The 20,618-nt window shown below is 47.9% G+C and overlaps 1 protein-coding gene across 1 annotated transcript; it reads left to right on the plus strand.

Annotated features, from left to right (window-relative positions):
• The first annotated feature begins 349 nt into the window (after positions 1-349).
• LOC147062985 (Krueppel-like factor 7) lies at positions 350-19,802 on the plus strand. Its single transcript, XM_085921034.1, has 4 exons — positions 350-661; positions 14,093-14,681; positions 17,678-17,801; positions 19,640-19,802. Exons 1-4 carry the CDS (start codon positions 560-562, stop codon positions 19,689-19,691), a joined length of 867 nt encoding a protein of 288 aa, XP_085777160.1. The 5' UTR covers positions 350-559; the 3' UTR covers positions 19,692-19,802.
• Positions 19,803-20,618: the final 816 nt, after the last annotated feature.

A 20,618-nucleotide genomic window follows, 5' to 3' on the forward strand; every position in this document is an offset into this window, starting at 1 on the left:
CGGTCCGGCCTGAACATGTTTACCGCACGACTTGTGCTTGCTGACTAGCTTCTCAGTCCTTCTTCCAAATCTAATATAGCCATCCATAAATAGCGCACCTATCCTGCCCACATTGGCCGAGAGTGACAATAGCCCGGAGCCAATCGGGCTCGCCCAATCTGCTAAGCCCCGCCCCTCCACGCTCCACTGCCTCTTTAATGGCCCCTCGACCGCCCATTTACCTTAAATGGATAAACAGGGGAGTTGATTGACACATAAAGACACGCCTCTTCGTTTAGCCTCGCCCCTCCCCTCCCCTTCCCTCCCCTCCCCTGGCTTCCCATCAGTGTCTATTTTGGCAATACGGATACACATGGAGCCTCCATCACCGCCTCCACTCGCTTTTACGCACCGAGTCCGGTAATGCGCGCAGGTCCCGATCGTCACCTTCTGAGCAATCGATCGATCCTCTCGTGGACTAATATGACAAAGGTGCGCGCGTAGAGGCGTGACACGGCAAAAAAAAGAGGAGGCACATTTACGTGGATCAGTCTATCCCTTTCCGCGAGCGAGTGTCAGCATGGACGTCCTGGCGAACCACAGTATATTTCAGGAACTTCAGCTGGTGCACGACACCGGCTATTTCTCCGCCATGCCTTCGCTGGAAGAGAACTGGCAGCAGGTAAGGGACCAAACGACGCGAGCACTTGTGCGATCGGGAAAGAGGGACGCCAACTTTTTCAGCCAATTAAGTAGTTTGGGATGAATCAGGAAAAGCGTCTTTTTTGGGGGGGGTGACTCATTCGTACAGTCGATGTGACACTTTTTCCCAGAGCTGGATTTCATGCGGACGCACGTCGGTGCGTAATAAAGCTGTCAAGTACGATTTGGGAAGATGAAGATGCGCAAGCCATCACCGAGACAGAATTGGTCGTGAATTATACATCCGCATTACCGAGTTGTGGAGCCCCCACACGAAGAGATGCGCGCACCGCCCCCCGCCTCGCATTCCCCCCCCCCCCCCCCCCCCCCTCTCTTATCCATAATAGATACGCTGACATGTCTGTCTTTGCATCTTTTAGATATAATGTTGACATAAATATTCCAGAAAGGCATATTCCTTCTTGTATCTTACTTCCTGAATACAAGTTGAGTGGATGGCTTGGCTGGTTGGCTGGCTGGCTGGGGAGGTGAGTGAGCACGTGGTCACATAGTGACAATTTCATCTTCACATCAATTTACGAAAAATTGTTTTCTTTTGTACGTTAGTTAGGGTGAGATTGAAACGTGCAATCATTTTGGATTTATTGGAATTCATTCATTCAGAACCAACCTGCATTGCTGCTTTTGCCACAATGATGCTGACCATGCTCCATTTGGTAGACCAAAAAAAAAAAAAAAAACTATAGATGCACAGGCATACATATAACATTGTTAAGCTTTCCGTTTCCAAAAGGAGAGAAAACAAAAAACCAAAAGAGGGGGGACGGTGCGTGACGATGGATCCATTTGTTGTGGCCAAGCAGCCTAATTGGCATCCCGCTGTTCCCCACCAACGCGTCTTTTCATAACATGCTCCCAGCTCCCTGCCTCCACTGTCAGTGGATTTTTCAAATGGCACTCGTGCACCTCACCCCCAGCCAGCCAGTCAGCCAGCCAGTCAGCCAGCCAGCCAACCAGCCAGCCAGCCAGCCAGCCAGCCAGCCAGCCAGCCAGCCAGCCAGCCAGCCAACCAGCCAAGCCAGCCAGCCAGCATCTCTGAATCAATACCTAATGCAAATGGAAGAGAGTGTGAGAGCTCTTATCTGGAGAGGCTGCAAATGTCAGTTTGCCTGCAGCTCGCAAGACAATTAATTTTGGAATGAAAAACCATGTCCTCCAACAAAATTGCACTTGAATTGGCCAACTTGTATCAGCGTGTTGCATTTTCTTAAATACCTGCAGATAATGATTTCGATCCACGTCAGACTGCGACTGAAGCCTTCGAGCGTGGATTTGAATTCTGATACAATTCTGCGACAAAGTGTGATCATCCCACCTCGCAATGCAAATAAGCCCAAATATTTCTTTGCTTGCACATTTGCACAGCAAACGGCCCGCTGCAGCGACTTGAAAAAGTCACTGAGTTCGCCTCTCTGCAAGAATTTCAAATTTTCAGCAGTTTGCGCTGTTCCCGTCCCAATTTCCACTCTGATGTTTTGATGGGCTGAAGGTAGGCGGCCATTGTTGGAGCTAAACGACTCCCAGAGATGCCATGGAGTTCGTAATAGCCGAACGGGGAGCAGACAAAAGTGTTTCTGCAGATGGTACGTGTGAGGCCGCTAGTTGTTGCATGATTGGAACTAACCAAGCTGAAACATCAAATCCCCGCACGGTCAGTCGGAACAAATAGCCGCTAATAAGCCGGACTTAGTGTTGATTTCCCCTCAGAGAAGCACAACTCAACATTGACAAAGCCGCGCTGGTGTTTGCCACCTTTGGCATGCGGGCAGACATTACTCAGCATCTTGGGCCATTTTTCACATTGGCTTATTTGTATAGCGCTTGACCCTGAGGGATAACAAATGCCTTTTGCGTCATTGACCCCCGGACACAATCCGTGACCTGGCCAATGAATCGGTGACATGTTGTGTGTCCATCCGTTGCTTGCTGTGGGCGGAGCCTGGCAGGCAGGCGGCAACAGGGCGCTCACGTACTTGTAGTCTCCGGCACGCACATTTCTGCATCTGCAGGGGCGAGGCGGGGGGGGGCGAGCAGTTGCAAGCATGGCAGTGGAAGAAGTTGCCGAGCACGCACATTCTCCACCGCTGCTTCGGTTTCGCATTTCACAGTCGGGTGGGCTCGAACCCCCCCAAGGACTGACGAGCTAGCGCAGACAGACTGAAGATGAAGATGGCGGGCATGCATGGGGAGTCTGGCGAGTCTCGGACGGGAGACAAAAGTGGCAAAAAGATCGCGCGGCATCTGTATCTTCTCCTGTTATGTAATCCTCGGTGGGCCACAGCTGCTTTTCTCACACACGGCAGACTCGATTTCAGCTTTCGGATCCCTGCCTTCGTTCCTCCGTATGGATTTTTCGACTTTTTCGATAGCAGCCGTCCCCGACCCCCTGGCACTTTGAAAAACTTCCAATTGTTTTGAAAAGTCACCTGATTCTCACATTTATGACGGACACGTACCGAGATGTCTCGGCTAATGCTAATATTAAACCCACAAGCTAGCTAAAAAAAAAAACCAGACCAGGCATCTGTTTATGATATGTTCTGATGATTTCTATACTTTCTGTTTGTTCTGTGGTGGCCGCTGCTAATCCAATGACACAAAAATATGGCTGCATCTTGTTCTCCGCTGTTTGTTGCATGATTTAGAGTTACCATAGCAACATTATTAAAACATACAAGTTGTCGTCCCCGTGGGGCAATTCGTTTTACAGGCAAGTAAATAAAACCACACCATTTTTGGTTGGAGTTGCTCGCAAAGGTACATACAAAACTTTGTTGTCATAGCATTTATCAGTCATAATCATCAAAGATGATTTAATCTTGATATTGCTGTGCGAAGACTGCAAAATGAATTTGGGACTTGTTTTTGAGCAAACATTCCAGACAGTTCTTGTGATCTTGTGATCCTCTGATGACTAATATGATTGATTTTTGCCTCAAGCCAAAAAAGCAGTCAGGAGATCTTGGTCACGTAGAATCCATCGGATACGGTGGCCTGGTCTATGAAAGGCTGCCTTTGTATGATCCAGCCAGAAGGTTCTTTTTTTTCCCCTCAAAGCTTCTATTTGGAGCAAGGCGACGTGTCTATTTACCCGAGTTTAGAAAAGAAAAAAAAAAGGCCATTAGAAAAACAAGCAAAGAGTTCATCCAATTAAAACGAGCTGATAAATGAGGCCTAAAGATTCTATTTGGAGGCGGAGTTAACAAGACGCTCGGTGTTGGTTCATATTGAGGTTGGCTCGGGTTTGCGTAATGAGATGTGCGAGTGACCTCCTGACCCAGTAACATCCATTCTGCCATGAGAGCGCTGGGCGAACTCTGCCACGTCTGTCTCATCATTCAAGCCGGCTGAGAGCCTATCGCCGCTGATAGCGGCCTGCTACTGATGAAAAGCCGGGAAGCGTTGATGAAAGAGACTGGCGCCGCTGGATCTATTCATTTGGCTGACACGCCGCTGCCTGGCCTGTCACGGGAGCGGCGGAGAGGAGGGGTGGCGTGGACAAGCACATCTTTATGTATAGCTTCCCCAAACGCTCTGCCGCTACAGCTTTGATTAACAACCGCTAGAAAAGTCAGATGTCGCTTTGTGGCCTCCGAAAATGACTTTCACATCATCCGAGTCCAATATCGGCCACGCTCAGACTGATCGGACGTGCTCGGCAGAAAGTCTCTGTCTAGCGACGGTGAAATTTCTGACCGTATCAAAAGGCATTCACGGGCTGTCACGAGTGCTAACGCTATTAGCATTTAAGCTAAACTAGTAAGTGGATACAATGTCACGCTTGGATATGAAGTTGTCAAAAGACAAAAAAAGATGATCTTACATAAGGATTAAACACAAAGCCAACCTCCTCCCCCCTGGATTTGCTATTTGTATTTGGAAGAGCCGAATGGCACTCCGAGACCTTGATCCAAGTTTGTGAACATTGTAAAGGCTTTTGAAATGTTTCAATGGAGACAAGATAAGACCCTGAAAGTCTGTATGGCCAAATATGCCATACAAAGTGCTAAGCTCGTTGAGTTGAGGGCAAACTTAGAAAAGCACATTTAGTCAAGTATCGCTGCCAAGTAAGTTTGTATTTCAGCGTCGATTCGATAAAATGCAAAGTCAATTCACCGCACAATTGCTGGTTTTAGAAAATCTTCCAAAGTGTACTGGTCAACAGCAAATTTTGATCCAATATGGCTTTATGAATCCCTAAATGTGTTTTTGAAACTGAATTTGAACATATTTACATTTGAGTTTTCAGATTTTCATTGGTACATTTACATTTTTTATTTATTATTGTTTATTGTTGTTATTAATATGACAGAAACTGTGAGAAAAGAACTTCTCAAATAAATACATAAATAAATGAAAATGATAAAATTATTCATTCATGGCCATGATGAACTTGTGGACACTAACCAGAACCGTAAAAGTCATTTTGATGATTCTGTTCAATCCGTTATGAAATCAGCATCTGGAGAATCTGTCGTAAGCCTTCCAGGTCTAAGCACACAAAGCGGCTTTCCTAGCTAGCCGCTTCGAATGAATGAGAACACGTATTCAATAGCAGCATCGTTGATACCGAGCCCATAAAAATGTTTGAAAATGAAACGATCCTCTCCCCTCTAGCTCATCTCACTCTGGTCTTATGTGAAGAGGATGTTCAGGCATTTTATGGGCCATGCCTGGCACGGATCTGCATCCCATCTCACCGCCTACCTGTTGCTAGGCAGCTTTACTGAGCAGTGCCAAGAGAAGGGACTCCTACCCGTTAGCCTGTTTCCATACGGGAGAATATTCCCATCCCGGGGGAGCACGCCACCTCGGACCTTCTCCCTTAGGAGCCAGAAGAGCAAAGAGATGCGGGGCAGAGAGAGACAAGGGCAATTTGACTGAGTAAACACCGCCGCTTGTTGTCATCTGAAGCTAGTCATCAATCACGGACGGCGGCAAGGACGTGCCACTTGTTTAGAAAGCAGGGCGAAGAATCTTGACTCCAGTTGAGCAGATGCTTTTAAATTCTCTTTACATGAGATGTCCCAAGGTGGAGCGGGAGCTTTCAATGTTATGTAAGACACTTTGCAAGACTTAACTTGGTTCCATATAAAATGCTTTGCTTCTTTTGTGCAGGCTCCCGCAGGCTTGAATTGTTTGGGTGAGGTACAGCCGCCACAAAAAAAAACAACGTGTCGAGCCTTAGATGCGCTGTTATTTTATTCTGACATTTAGCCTTGGCGTGAGGGGGGAAAAAAAAACGGGTCGTATAAGTGTCAAATTAGAATGACGCTGGGTTTCTAACAGGGCTGGCAAGTGGCCGACAATGATTTAACGAGACCTGTGGGAGGAGCCATTCATCAGTTTGACATTGAACATGTTTCCTCATTGTTCTTGTGGCATAATGTGAACTCCAGGTCCGCCACCCACCCAGCAAAGCCAGCCAACGAACAAACGCCACGCACTAGACAATTCCATTTGGTGAATGGTTGTCAGGTACAATTTTTCATCTCAGGTGAATGGCCAATAAATGGCGTGCTGTATCATAGGAGTGTTTGCAAAATCAAACCATTTCTCGCCTAAAATCAAGCCAATACAGGCTGGAGTGTAAAAAATGTATGTCGTATATGTTGAGTGAAACAACTTTTGAGTTTTTGGACTTTCATTTAGCCCATTTCTTAGCTTTGACTGCAAATATCGAGATATGAGTACTGCGCCGTGGCAGCGAGCAGTTTGGCAAAATGAAAGATTTTAGAGGAATCAAGCTATTTATTGACGTTTACAGTCCGACCAAACATTAAGTCAAGAATCGTGACAAAAGTGAGTTCATCTTGTCTATTTAAAATAGTCTGTTTAGCTTTATGCTAGCAAACAATGCAAAACGCCACTGACATGCTAACTGTTAACAACGATAGTCACAGTTTGAAAGGCAATAGATGAACAAAAATGGAGGATGGACAAAATACAGCCAAAGTCACAGGCATATATTCTTTATCATCTTGCAGTAGCTAGCTGTCAAAGATGAAGTACAGTTCAGTTTGATTGAAGTTTATACTGCCTCCTGGTGGCCAAGGCGGGCACAGAAAAAAGAAAAGCACTGAATTGGATTGCAACAGTAAATCACAATGTTTTTTTTCCACAAAGAACAGTATCACAGCTATTTCCCTTTATTGGAAAAATAATTATTTTAGGGGGCTGTAATGGATAATGGCTTTTTCATTCAATGAGAAAAGATTATTGTGTGTTTTTAGTTACGATTGAGCGTGGTCACAAAACGATTTTATCTCAAAAGCTAAAATGGAAAGTCTCCAGACAATGAATGGGCCCACACTCGCTCCTTTATTTCTCGCTTGTTTCCTTTCTTGATATTATTATAACTTAAATATAGCTGACATGGCAACCCGCTTCCTACGTTGTTGTTTCCCATGATCAACACTAGGGGGCAGACTGTATTTTTTTTTTTTTTTTTCACAATTGTCCAGTTAATTGATCTTCAGCCGCGTGGATCTGTTTACAGCGGCCGGCGCTTAATGATGGGCTGGCAACCCTTTGATGAGATGACTCTCCAGATGGTCACTCGGGTCTTCCGCTCACTTGTTGGAATTCTTTCCACACCAAAGTCGTCCGTGTAGGACTTTTCGACTTGAGTATACATACGAAATGAACACAGAGACGATGTGTATTTACTAATAAGTTCCACGAACAGGTCGGCAGTTCCTCCCAGGCGTGCGCATGGCTAGACAGCAACATCCTCTTGCTCTTTAGTTTACCACTGTTGCGTCCCAGATATTATTTCATTGTAAAATGATGCCAATTAGTAAAGCCAGTTGCCCGTGGCTGTGGTCTGGCTCTGGCTCTGGCTCCGTTCCGTCGGGGAAAGTTATTTGGGTCGGCAGCTATTTTCAGACCGTGATGTTGCCAGGAATACTTCAGGGACCAGCCACTGTTTTATAAGAGAGCACATCAATAATTTTCACTGGTGTGTGTGTAAGCAAGGCACAGCGACGGAGCACAGCACGAGTTTATTGGGTTTATTGGGTTTATCTGTGTGTGTGTGCGTGCAACAAGAGAAGAGTTTGCCTTAGAATATTCAGACTAGCAGGTGTGTGTGTGTGTGTGTGTGTGTGTTATGGCACACAAAACCATGCGCCACAACACAGTCACTTGTCAAGGTCAAAGGTCAAGCTTCATTTCCAGCCCACATCCAGCTGGCTTTTGTCGCGGGTGAAATTGGGAAGCGCAGCGTTGGTACTGCGGCAGCGGAGGGGCCAGCGAGTTCACAAGCGCTTCCGTCCATCCGTGAGCAACATCAACTCAACCACTCTTGGCGGAGAGCCCAGCCCGCTGGCGAGGAGATGTCTTTCAATATTTTAAGCAGCTCGGGTTTGTCTTAAAAGCGTTGCTGTGGGAATAAAAACGCAACGGCAATGTCTCACCTGCTCGCAGGGATGTAAAGTCATTGCGATGCCAATGCTATTGTATTACGTAATTGTGCATGCCCGCTGCTGTACGAACAAAGTCGCTCATTTTTTGGGCATGAGGAGGAAGCGTTGAGTCTATCGCCTTAACACTGGAGAAGTTTTAAAAAATATATATTTTCTATTTTGTTTGTTCATCATTATTTATTTTATCATTCATTTATTTTATTGATTTACTTATTATTTTATTTTTTGTATTTGTTAATTGATTCATTTTTATTTTTTTGATTTTATGATTTATTATGGGGTAGCCACGAATATCTCGTGATCAGCGAAACAACAAAAATATGAAATCAAAAATTTTTGGGAAAATGCCAAAGAACGTTGATTTAACGTGGAATGTTACGCGTAAACTATTTGACGTATAAACCATTGTAGTAACTAGTGACGTGATCAGGGACAACAAGTGACTGATTGAATTTGTGCCAATCCACGGATGCACTTTCACGTTTTCATCCGACGAGTACGAAGGCAGCCTGCTGCTCGACGCCACGGCAAATGCTTGCCTAATTCAGCATGTATGAATTGGACCTTATCAGTCGTGGCACAGCGCCACAGTTGCTGGCGGCCGGGACGTGATTGTGCTACCGAGCGGCCTTTTCCCGAGCGCGAGTTTTTCCGCTTCACCGTCCCCTTTATCTCCCGCCTTGCCCTGCCTTGCCCTGTTATTGTCGCCCTCTCGCTCGCTCGCCGCGCTTTTGTTTCCTCGTGCCTTTTTGCAGCCAAGGACTCGCTCTTTGGACCCGCCATTGTGTGGCGGGCGTAATGAAGATTAGCCAGTCTGCCCCACACAATGGGGTCCCCAACATCCGGAGCACAGACTCCCCAAATCCCAGCGTTGCTGGCGTCCGTCCGTCCGTCCGTCCGTCCGTCCGTCCGTCCCCCTACACACGTGCATGTTGGTGGAAAATGGCTGATTTGTCTCGCGATTAGATTAGGACGGCTAAGAGGGGCTTCTCGTCCAACGCTACACCGATAAACAGCCAAATCCAGTTAAATTGGACTTCCCTCCTTGGCGCTGTAGTGGCTGGGATTAAATCTCCCCCGCCTTTTCCACTCTCCTCTCCTCTCTGCCGCAACTTCATCCTCGTTGGTCTGTCTGGAGCTCTCGATCCTCTTACACACTCACTTGTCAAATGATGGTTCTTAGCACTGGAACAAAAAGGCATTTTCCACTCTTTGTCACACACCTTTCAGAAAGATTGGCTTCGGCGTTTAAGGGGGCCGTCCGTACACTTGTTGAAAGCCGCGTAGGTCTCAAGGTTAGCACGAGTACGACCTCGAGCGCTCCATCGCTCTACGTGTCATGGAGAAGGCGGATGATCCATCCGTGAAGAGCATCAATAATATGTCATAGAAAATAAATCAGAATCAGATACTTGGCACTTTTGGGGCTGCAGAAAAAGAGTAGAAATCATATCAAATATCAAATAAATGTAATATAAAATAGCTCCGCTCAAAGTCCTGTATAACAATTGAATGACCGTAATTTTCGGACTATAAGCCGCACCAGTGAAAATGAGTGGAAAATACCGTTTTGTTCATGTATAAGCCGCGATTTTTCTATTACCAAAACAAATCCATATACGATCTCATAAAAATGAGGAAAGACGAGCCGCATCGGACTTTAAGACGCAGGGTTCAAAGCTTGTGCAAAAAGTAGCGGAAATGACCGTAAATACAAAAGAATGATACATCTCATCGAAAAAAAAAACTGTCCGAGGCAAAGCCACCAGCAAATTGCCATTTAACAAGCCGCGCCGTCCGTTCCCTTATCGGCCCGGCGTTCGCTCTCCTCGAAAGCAGCACGAGACTTTGACGGAAGGGGCCTGACGCTGGCGTTGATTATCACCGCCGGGCTAATGTCTGCTGATAAGGCCGCGTGTGTAATTAAGCTGTTTCCGCCACGTGTTATCTGTCGCCAGGTACAGCGCGGCGGCGGGAAGAGATGGAGCTGTTAGTCCATCAGGTGGATGGATCTCTTCCTGCCTGGCTATCTTTTGACTCCAAACTGCAGCTCTCAGAAGACAGACAGACAAATGACTTTCTTCTCTTTGTGTCTCTCTCTTTGGCTGCCGAGCTCCCACCAGGGCCTCGAAAATCCCTCCTGGCCAAATTGTGAGTCTGTTGAGCATGGCAAGGGGCGTCCACGTATTAAGCGAGCCCTGCAGGCTTCTTAGCCACGACGACGCAGTGCTGCTCTCTGAGGACGCCGCAGCTTGCAAGGGGGGGTACGGCCAGGACCCTAAAGCGGAGCTTAACGGGAAAAGGGGGCGGGAGGGGGGAGTTCTTTAGGGATTTCGTGCCGGTGGGGGGGGTGACGGCGTCTAAGTATTGCTCAGCGAAGCTATAGATTACAGTCTGTCTGCCGCGACTGCCACCGCTGATGAGCTCTATGCAGGCATCGTTCGCTATCGATTAGTCTCTGCAATGTAAACACACACACACACACATATATATAGCATGATGGTGGGATGGTCAGCGCCCAGGGCTGCGGGTCATTTAGCTGTCACCTCAAAGTGATGGCTCGGCCCAAGATCAATGGGAAGCCTGTAGCACCTGGTCAGGATGAGACTCGCACACACAGAAGAGACTCGCCATCAAAAAGAATAAGAAAGTTCAGTTGACCCTGACTTGGTCAATAAATAAAAGCAAGTGCTCAGCTTCAACAACCCATGCCCCCCCATTTGGAGAAAACCTTCACAAGACAAGCAAAGTCAAACCATTTGGAGTTGCATCCAAAATGACTCCACGCGGCGCATAGTTTGTTTTTTTAAATATTTGATCGATCTGTGACTTGCCATTAACAGGATGTCGCTTGTTATGCTAAATAATGCACAATCGATGTGTCTAAGAAAAAAAAAAAAAATCCATATTAGTCAGCAATAGTGGAGCCTCTAAAAGGACAAGGCAGATGAATGGGTTCCTCCTCGCGTCGGGCATTCAAAGGCTTTTTTTGATTATTCATAACACCTTGTCTCTATCACAGCATCTGTAAAAACTAAGCATGCTAAAATTAATGAGGCGTATCCATCCCATTACATTTATCTGTTTAGTGGTGTTTTGGGTGCTCCTTCAGGGTATTATGCACGCTCCTCTGTTCATATTTATAACCCGGGCTTTTTATTAGCCGCCTAGCGGGGAGCTAACAGTTGGGAGGCAGCCATGGCAGGCTGCTAGAGTAGAGGGAGGGAGGGAGGCAACGGGGGAGAGGGCATCAGCTGCCAGGCCCAGGGCTCCGCACAAGAGGGGTGGTGAGCCCGCTTTGGAGGGAGACAGGCAGGCAACCTGGCTGTCTGCTGTTTTCACACCTGCTGAAATTTAAAAGTGGACTTGTGCGAGGACAATGGAAGATTTAGGACGGACGCATTTGGACAATTTACAAGCACTTTGCAGTTACGGACGCTATGACGGTTACATCAATTTTTTTTTTTACGCACGGCAATTTGAAATGTTGGTACAGATTCGAGCAAGAATCGTGAAAGTTTGCTTTGTGGGCCACTTCAAATGGTCTGGCAGGCCAGATCTGGCCCCCGAGCCTTGTGTTTGACACCCGTGCGATAAGCTACGTGAAGAAAGATTTGTGCAATGATGTGCCATTGCTGGGCACTCGCCACTCATTAAAATAGATGAAGGAACATAAAGGCAGAGAAATGGCTTTTTAATTTCCCTTTTGTACAGCAACCTCTTGCTGCATATTGTTTTTTTTTTTTAGAATCAAGGTGCAGCAACTCGTGCAAACACAGCGGAGCATAACTTAAGAACGTAAAAGTGTAGATGGAACACAAAGTATTGTTGGGAGCACATTTGTGATACCAAATGGAAAATAATTGTGCTCTGGACATGGATGAGTGCAGCGCAGTCAAAACAACGTTGGCAGTGGTGCTTCAAATGATTTGTCAGTAAAACGTCCGTTGCACTTAGCAGAGCTGTTATGGGTGTAAAAAGGTGAATGAGGTTGAAAATTGTTTTATTTTTCTTCATTATCATTTCAGTTCATTAGCATTTATTTTTTTTATACTTGACTTTGACATTTCGTGTCTGTTTTCCTTGGGCCCAAAATGACTTTGTGGCAATAAGATATAAGAGCCGGGCGGCCGGCCGGCCTCAAGCGGGTCACGGCATTGGCCCAAATGCAACATCAGCGTCACTTCCTTTCACTCAGCGGTTGGCAGCTGGAAGAGCCAGCAGCCGATCGTCTGGTCTCATCCTGGCCCGGCCGGCTACAGGAATCCGCCCAAAAAGCCCATTAGGAAAATGGAACTTGGCTTTGTGCAAAACCAATAAATGTCGCCACTCCAGACAGGCGCTCCGCCAAGTTGTCTCTCTCTCTCTCTCTCTCTCTCTCTCTCTCTCTCTCTCTCTCTCTCTCTCTCTCTCTCTCTCTGTCTCTGTCTCTCTCTCTTTCTCTCTCTCTTTCTCTCTCTCTTTCTCTCTCTCTTTCTCTCTCTCTCTCTCTGTCTGTCTCTCTCTCTCGTATCAGCAAAGGGATTTGTTTATGCATGAGCGTACAGCGGGTGTTGGCGCAAAAACACAAGCGCTGAATAATTCGACTCGGAGCAGCATAATTATGTTTCTCGTACACGGCTGACGCGGCACCGCCGACCCAAACCGAACCGCCCCGCCGCCACCGCCACGGCGTGGCCTTAAACACACACATGCTGTTGATCAACCAACCACATGACCTTCTCTCAAACAATGTTAATGTCACCACCTGGGGGGGGGGGGACACACACACACACGTGATTGGGTCACAAGTCGCACTCCACCTCACGCCATCGTACCACCCTGGATGCTAAGCGTGGCTTTTGTGCACCTGCGTGCGAGGCCCATTTTTTTCCAATAGCCAGATGTCACACTTCCAAAAAAAGGAGTCACTCCCCCGTGGAGAAAATGAAGTCGAGACCTTCCTCGGCTCTTTGGCTTCTTTCACCGAGTCGCCGCCGTTACTCGACTCACTTCCCACTTGCCTCTCGTTCTCGTTTATCCCCTTCTATCCTCTTTTCTGCCTGCCCCCCCCCCCCTCCCTCCACACACCTTCTCACCTCGCTTTGCAGTCCTCGGCGCTTTGCCGAAGAAATTCCTCTCTGAGTGGCTGGTTTAGGCGGATAATTAGCGCTCACCTTGGGAAAGGAAGACTCCAAAATAAGAGGAGTGAGGCAAAACATCACTCTATGCACAACATATAGTGAGGGGTGGGTGGTCTCGCATGGATTTTCATTTGATGTTGCTATGCAAATCATGTCAACATTGCAAAAAGAAAAACAATCACCTTTTGTTCCTGGAAGACGCATTCCCTCGGCAACAAACCCCACCCTCCCCCCTAAAAAAGGAGAAATGTCTGATTTTATTTTTAGAAGGAAGAGCAATTGGGGAACTGGGAAGAGGGAGGGGGGTGTAAATATCTGTGATGTGTTGAGTCTGTACAAGCTTATTCCCGATAATGGGAACAGCTACTCTGTGTGTCAGTGCCTATTTACACACAAATGAAGCGGGGAGTAGTACGTAGCCGCCAGAGCTGCTCGGCTCCATCTCAGCTGTCAAAACAGGTTAGCGGCTACAAGTGGGACAAAGCCCAATAGCTTTATCCTCGGACACGGGACGCTTCCGTCCTCGGCCGGCCACAACAAAGTGAAAAGTAATAGACTCCTCAGGACGCACAAATCAGCCCTCTTTTGTTTGGCCTCTATGATTAGGTGCGGCCATTAATTGGCCCACCGTAAATAGCCAGGAATAAATCGTGAGCTATTAGCTTGCGGGAAAAAGCTGACACGCGCGTGTTTGTCGCGGCACAATGAAATGTTGTTTGATAAGAATTGAGGACATCTCCAATTGCCTTTGCTATCAATCAAGGTGTAATCACCGTGGTAGATTTCTGCTTTGCTTTTGTGATGGATGATTATGAAGCTGGATTTCCCAATCTCTTCCAGACCTGCCTGGAGTTGGAGCGGTATCTGCAGACGGAGCCCAAGCGTCTGTCGGAGCTCTTCGACCATGACTTGGATGGACTCTTGACCCCGGCCTACCTGAAGGAGGACGGCGAGGAAGAGCTGGCCGACGTTCTCCTCCCGCACGAGCCCCCGAGCCCACCCGCGGTGATCTTCTGCCCGGCGCGGAAGAACCCGGCCTCGTCGATAAAAACCGAGCCAAAGGTACCGGAACCGGCAGAAGGGATGGAAGGAGTTCACCAGGCCCAGCTCAGCGCGGTCACCTCCCTGACGCCGCCGTCGTCGCCGGAACTGGGCCGGCACCTGGTGAAGGCCAGCCCCTCCCTGACGGCGTCTGCCGACGGGACGCTCACCCTCAAGCTGGTGGCCAGGAAGGTGGGGCTGAGCGCCGCCAGGCTGGTGGCGGCGCACCCGCTCCCCGTCCAGGTGAAGGAGGAAGACGAGGGAGTACCGTGCGTGCTCGGGGAACTTCCGGAGAACAAGAAGAGGATCCACCGTTGTCAATTCAATGGCTGCAGGAAGGTTTACACCAAGAGCTCCCACCTAAAGGCCCATCAGAGGACACACACAGGTGAGATCCCACTTTCCACCTGAACCTGTTGGGGGAGGGTCCCCGTGCCATAACTCTTTCACTCCTCCATCCCAAAGCACTCAGACCCCTGTCGGGGAGCTGTCCTCCGCCTGAGTAACTGCTCGGTGATGGATGGATTGACCCGGATAGGCCGCCTGCCATTCCCAGCTTTATTTCTAACACTCACACACCCCCCCACACCCCCACGCCCATCTTCCCTCACTAAAGCTCCCCCTGGGTCTAGGTCAGTGACTGGCCACCCTTTTTTGCCGGGGCTGTAATCATCCAGAAAGTACAAATATGTTTCAGACGTAACACTTATGGAGGCAGGTCATGGCATGTTGCCTTATACTGTCTTGGCCTTGTCATCATCTCAAGCCATCTTTCCAAAGCGGGGTGTGGAAGTTGTGTGTGCGGGATGGAGATAAGTCAAGAGTTCATTACTTTGCTACATTTATTATTATTGTTGTTGTCTGTATTTATTATTTGTCATTATTATTATTTGGTCTATCCACACAGAGCAAACTAGGTAATGAACATTAGAAAAAAAACTATAAAAAAAGGAAAAGTTTTTAGGCATATTGTTTGCAATTGTGATCTTTACGAATGAATTGTATTCATGTTAGTCTTGTTGAGCTTCCATCTCCTACAAGCTACATGATATCTGTTACGTGTTTTTAAGACTATTTCTCAAGTTCTATAAAAGTAGGTTCCAACCTAGCCCAACCAAAACGACAACATAGAATTATTGATTGACCTCAAGTGGATGGTCCAGGAAAAAAAATTCACGAGTGTGATTTGACGTATAAATCCAATGGGGAATAAATTGAAGCGTGAGGTGTCAAGGAGGGAGGCCAAGAGTCAAACACAAAGACAAGAAAGAGCCAGCCAACGTCTTTGTGAAGCAACAGCTGTAGCCGCACTATTATCCTGACACCTTTAAAGATGTCATTACTCAAATCCTCTTTTTCTTACTTGTCATTTCCATAAATTACCGCCGGAGAAAAGGCGACGATTTAATCTGGAATTAGACGGGCGGCCATGGAATAGCGGTGCCCTGTCGAGCTTTTTTTTTTTTTTTTTTGTGAATAGGCTTATGACAGATAAGGAGTGCTACAATTAGATAGCGGAGCAGGTTGAGGGAAGTGCTAAAACGCAAGACCGCCGCTGTTATTCTTCCTCTGTCGCTCGTTGGACATCCTTCATCACCTTCTCTCTCTCTTTCTCTTTGCCAAAATACTCCTGTGGTCGCTGCTTCACTGTAATTTAAAGCCTCTGTTGCTTCAAGATGGTTAACCATGCCGTTCGCTCTGGCTTGTGGTTGTCACGGTTACGCTCCCATCATTAGATCCACGGGGAAGCCGTGTTGTTATTTTTACCGACTTGAACAATTTGTATGAATATTTGAGCTGACCTCAAGGCTGTCTTTAACATGACCGCCCCTCCCATCTCTCATCTGCTCTCTCGTATCAAAAAGCGCCCTCGGAGAGCATCTCTAATGACCTAGGAGACCCAAATGCTGGCTCCGGTTAATGGAGGAAATGCATTTAGGATCAACACTGGCACCTGAAAGGCTGGAGTGCATCCCGCTCGCCGTCCATGTGCGCGTGAACCTAACAGATGACACACGATAGCATTACCGTGACTCAGGAAAAACCTAGTGAGCAGATTACGGCTATGGATAGATCATTTCTGATTTGATTGGATTCATCCAAAAGGGGGGAGGGGAGGGGAGGCTTTGGACAGCGTGACACGTCTGAAGAGCAATTTCGGAAGACTTTCAAAGAAGCGGAGGATTTATTATTATTATTATTATAATCAAAAGAAATGATCCACAACATAAGCCGTGACATGTTTTCCAAAAAGTAACAAGGGCATAATCTGATTATCCTGACGAGATGGGACTAATCTGCTGGATTAGATCACTGATCTCCATTTTTTTCACTGACACTCACTGTCCCACTGAATGGAAGCATTTGTGAGCGCGTGTGAGGAGGCGAGTCTTCTTGCCTGTTTTCTGAGGGTATCTTGAGAAAGAAAAGGTGGGGGAGGTGCTTCTGTTACCAGGCAACCAGGGCAGCATATCGTCGGAGGACTCGGTAGCTGAGTGGTTATTATTGCTGCAGGCAGTGGTCTCTTAATGCCCCCCCCCCCTCCTTCCTCCTTCCTTCCACCAGCACCTCTCACTAGCCCTCCCCCATTGCTCGGTACATCTCTAGAGTTAGCGTTGCTAGGCAACTGCCTCCATGCTCTGCCGGCATGCCCGGTAATTGGCCGGCGGCATGGCAGCGCGCCGTTGCCAGATCCAGCCAGCTGCACCGACATGTCGCATGCGCCCGCCCGGCGTGGACACGTACTCCTCGTCTCTCGGCCTCATCGCTAGGCAACGCCGTCAGGCGTCGTTGTCTCCCGGGGCTTGCTGTTCCAAATGTTTCTGGGTGCAGAGTAGGCCTCGCTACTTGTCCAACACGTGATGTATAAATCTCCCTCGTGTATGGTCCCGTTTGCAGAACTTAGACGAACGGGCAAACCTGTCCTGGTTCTGGGTCCATCTTCTGCATGTTGGCCAAGTTTATGTCCATTCAATTCTGTGTCGTGTTTACATTGGATTTGGAGTCACATTGGATGGGTTGCATCCACTGATGGGATTTCAAAGCCTCTGTGTGCTTTGCAAGTCCATCTTGCTTGGATTCCATGTGATGCTTCTTCAGATTTCAGGACGATACAAAAAGAATTTGTGACCGATTAGCGCCTGCTCGTTGGACCAATTTTCAGCCCTGTGATTGGCTGGTGATCGATAAATCTGGGGCCAAGACCTCAGATTGAACTTCAGTCTCCCTAATAGCGACATTGTAGCTTCTTATTTAATGATTGCTAAAAATGCTCATCAACAATGCTGATCCAAACATCCATTCTTCTCCTTGCGTGCTCAGCACGATGACACACCGCCGGGACGTATTCGGTGACAACTGACAGGTGTTTTCATTCCCCAACAGGTGAGAAGCCATACAAGTGCTCGTGGGAGGGCTGCGAATGGCGATTCGCCCGTAGCGACGAGCTGACGCGGCACTACCGCAAACACACCGGCGCCAAACCCTTCAAGTGCAACCACTGCGACAGGTCTGTCAACGTGCTTCTCCATTTTTTTTTTTTGCTGTGTTCTGGGGAAAATGTTAAATACAGGTCAGTGTGTTTCTGTCAATAAAACCTCACGCTGACCCACTTATTTCTTCCCAGGACATTTTGTGACTGCAGTCCTTGAGAAGCGTAAACTGACCAGCGAAGCACTTTGCTCCGCACGATATTTTACGGTCTAAATATTTAATTCTTTGGCAGCTGGATAAGGGGGGCTGCAGTGGAGCTTTAGCCGTCTCCGCATATTCCCGTACAAAACACAACAAGATGTTATCCAGGCAGCGCCGCTATGGCGACGTGACGTAATTTGCGCTCGACTCCCTCACCCCCACCCCCGCCCCGCCCTAAATTAGTCAGCGAGGCCCCTCGTTAATAACGAAACACAAGCGAAATGTTAATTCGGGCCCGGCCGGCCGAGTCATCCGGCATCGGCGGGGCCATTATTTGCTATAAAAAGATCAAGCTAGACTGTGACAGAAAAATCTTTATCCCTGTTTTAATTACAAGCCCGCCCGCGTCTGTGATCCGACCCTTGCTGACACCTCGGGGATCCCGCAGCAATTTTGTCTTCTGGGGAATAGCTGCTGAGATGGAAAGGTCATTTTTGTCATCCTGTTGAGCGCATATCCAACGCTATAAATCTGAGCGTTGTAAAGCATCCGCGCCATCATAAAGATGCTTTTACGGCCGCCATATTGACCCATATATCAGTGTCAGGCGCTATATTGAAAAGTAAATGCGTTGTTAGGTGTGACTAGTCAATAGAATGATGTGCAGATGCTGCAAATATGGCAAGTTGCCTTGATGAGCATCAGAGCATCTGTCAGACCTCAGCTGGACACACTGTAACTACAGTAAAGGCAATTCCCAATCCCCCCCCCCCCCCTTTTGCATCTGAGCAAACCCCCCCCTCCAGCCATCCAGGCGCTCTCCCTAATTCGGGCTCATCTCTGTCATGTGTCGCATGGCGCCCGACCCCTCGGGCCCAGCGCAGATCATGCTGAGATGAAGGAAGAGAAGACAGGCTGGAAGATGGGAGGGGGAGGTGGTGGGGGTCTTTGGGAGGTGAGTACTGACAGGGGGTGAGAGACCCGCGGTGTGCCAGCTGGTGTGGTGCCCCCGAGTTGTGACTCGTACGTTACCATCTGTCTGGCTTGAACCTCCACGGGGGAAAAAAAAAATAAAAAATGCTCGAGTGTCTCCCGGGCCTTTGGTTCACCTCGTGTGTATGCTATGCATCATGCTTGGAGGTGTGACAGTCAGGCCCATGACCGGTGGCTCGTCCCTTAGACAAATGGCAAAAAAATAAGAATGATTAAAACTTTACCAGGTGAATTTTCTCCGTACAACTGTGGAATTAAAAGAACTCCTATTACAGTGTAGCGTAAATCGCGGCCTAATTACGCACACGGGTGGAATATTCTTTTTGTATTTTCGCACACGAGAGTGCTTAGAAACGGGCTATAAACGACCAGTCGTTTGTTTTTTTTTTCCTTTTCCACCAGAGCTAATTGCGTGTACCTCAACCAGGCAACGCAACACCGTGCGATGAAATCCGATCGTACGAGAATGCTTTACACCAAGCCTTGCAATTAGTTGGTTTATTTTTAGTATCTGCAACATGATGAACAATATTTCTCTGTCTGGTATATTTCTTAACACGGCAATCGTAAGATGAAATCGAAAATGCTGATTATGAATGAATTACATCGACGCCCACGGCTCAGCGCTCGCTAGCTAACAACGTTGTTGACGAAACAATCCTCATTCCGCAGTGTCGCGTTTGTAAAGTAACGTTGCCCTCCCCCTTCTGTTGTTTGCAGGTGTTTCTCACGATCGGATCATTTGGCGCTGCACATGAAGAGGCACATATGAGGAGACGTCAGAAGGGAGCCGAGGCAGTGAGGAAGCAGAGAGGACAATATCACTTGCAGAAAAATTATCACCGTGGATCTCAGACTGATGTCAGATTTGGGGGGGGGGGGGGGGGGGGGCGGAGGCGCCGCCGCGCTTTGGCAGGCAGGCAGGCAGGCAACGCACGGGTCCCACGTGAAGCGCCATCGGGCCTTCCTCCAATGGGACCCTGAGGTTGGCAACTCGGGTCCGGTCCACTTTTGCCTCATGTTCAAGCCGCGTTGACCCACATGCAGCCAGTTGAGGTCGTCAACATCATCTGGCTGGCTTGCCATTCTGTTTCACTCAAAGGCTGCCAAATTCGTTTTTTTTCTTTCATACTTCCAAACTGGACCCATTAAATACATCCCGCTGGTTCCACGCCACTCGTTTGAATCGCAGACTTGAAAATCAGAGTGAGATTTTGTTTGCAGAGGCTGACGGGTCACGTCTTGAAACATCATCCGTCGGGATTTTTTGCTCCAAGGCCTAATTTCCTGCTTTCGGAGCTGAAACCACTGCACAAGTGACTTTTGTTGAAAAGGAAAAGCCCCCGGTTTGTCAGAACGCCAAGAACTCGGTCCCCCAACGCACAAGTCAAAGCGGCTGGCTGACTAATCAAACAAGATCACCGAAAAGATGTCCTATTCCTTCCGAGTAGACCATTCCAAAAAAAAGCTGTCGATGGCCAAAGTGATCTCTTTTGAGAGTGATTGGCATCGGAGTCGCCCGCCGCGCAGACCTGTTCCAATTGAACCTAAGTTCCGTTCAGAATGTAATCTTCTTCACTACATCAGCCCCTATGCATCTCCTGGAACATTCCGCAGATTTATCCCTCATTGGACATGGAATGGACTCGTAGGAGGACAAACCCAATCAATTGGCTGGCCGATCGATGCCAACGTATGT

The sequence above is a fragment of the Syngnathus leptorhynchus genome, chromosome 1 (genome assembly GCF_054491065.1).
Source record: "Syngnathus leptorhynchus isolate UIUO chromosome 1, UIUO_Slep, whole genome shotgun sequence".
NCBI classification, from domain to species: Eukaryota; Metazoa; Chordata; class Actinopteri; order Syngnathiformes; family Syngnathidae; genus Syngnathus; species Syngnathus leptorhynchus.

Bases quoted from the DNA above. Each gene is read 5' to 3' on its own strand.
- LOC147062985 (XM_085921034.1), top strand. From the start codon at position 560: ATGGACGTCCTGGCGAACCACAGTATATTTCAGGAACTTCAGCTGGTG. The intron at 14,682-17,677 runs GTGAGATCCCAC...ATTCCCCAACAG, and splicing joins CCATCAGAGGACACACACAG to GTGAGAAGCCATACAAGTGC. The intron at 17,802-19,639 runs GTCTGTCAACGT...TGTTGTTTGCAG, and splicing joins AAGTGCAACCACTGCGACAG to GTGTTTCTCACGATCGGATC.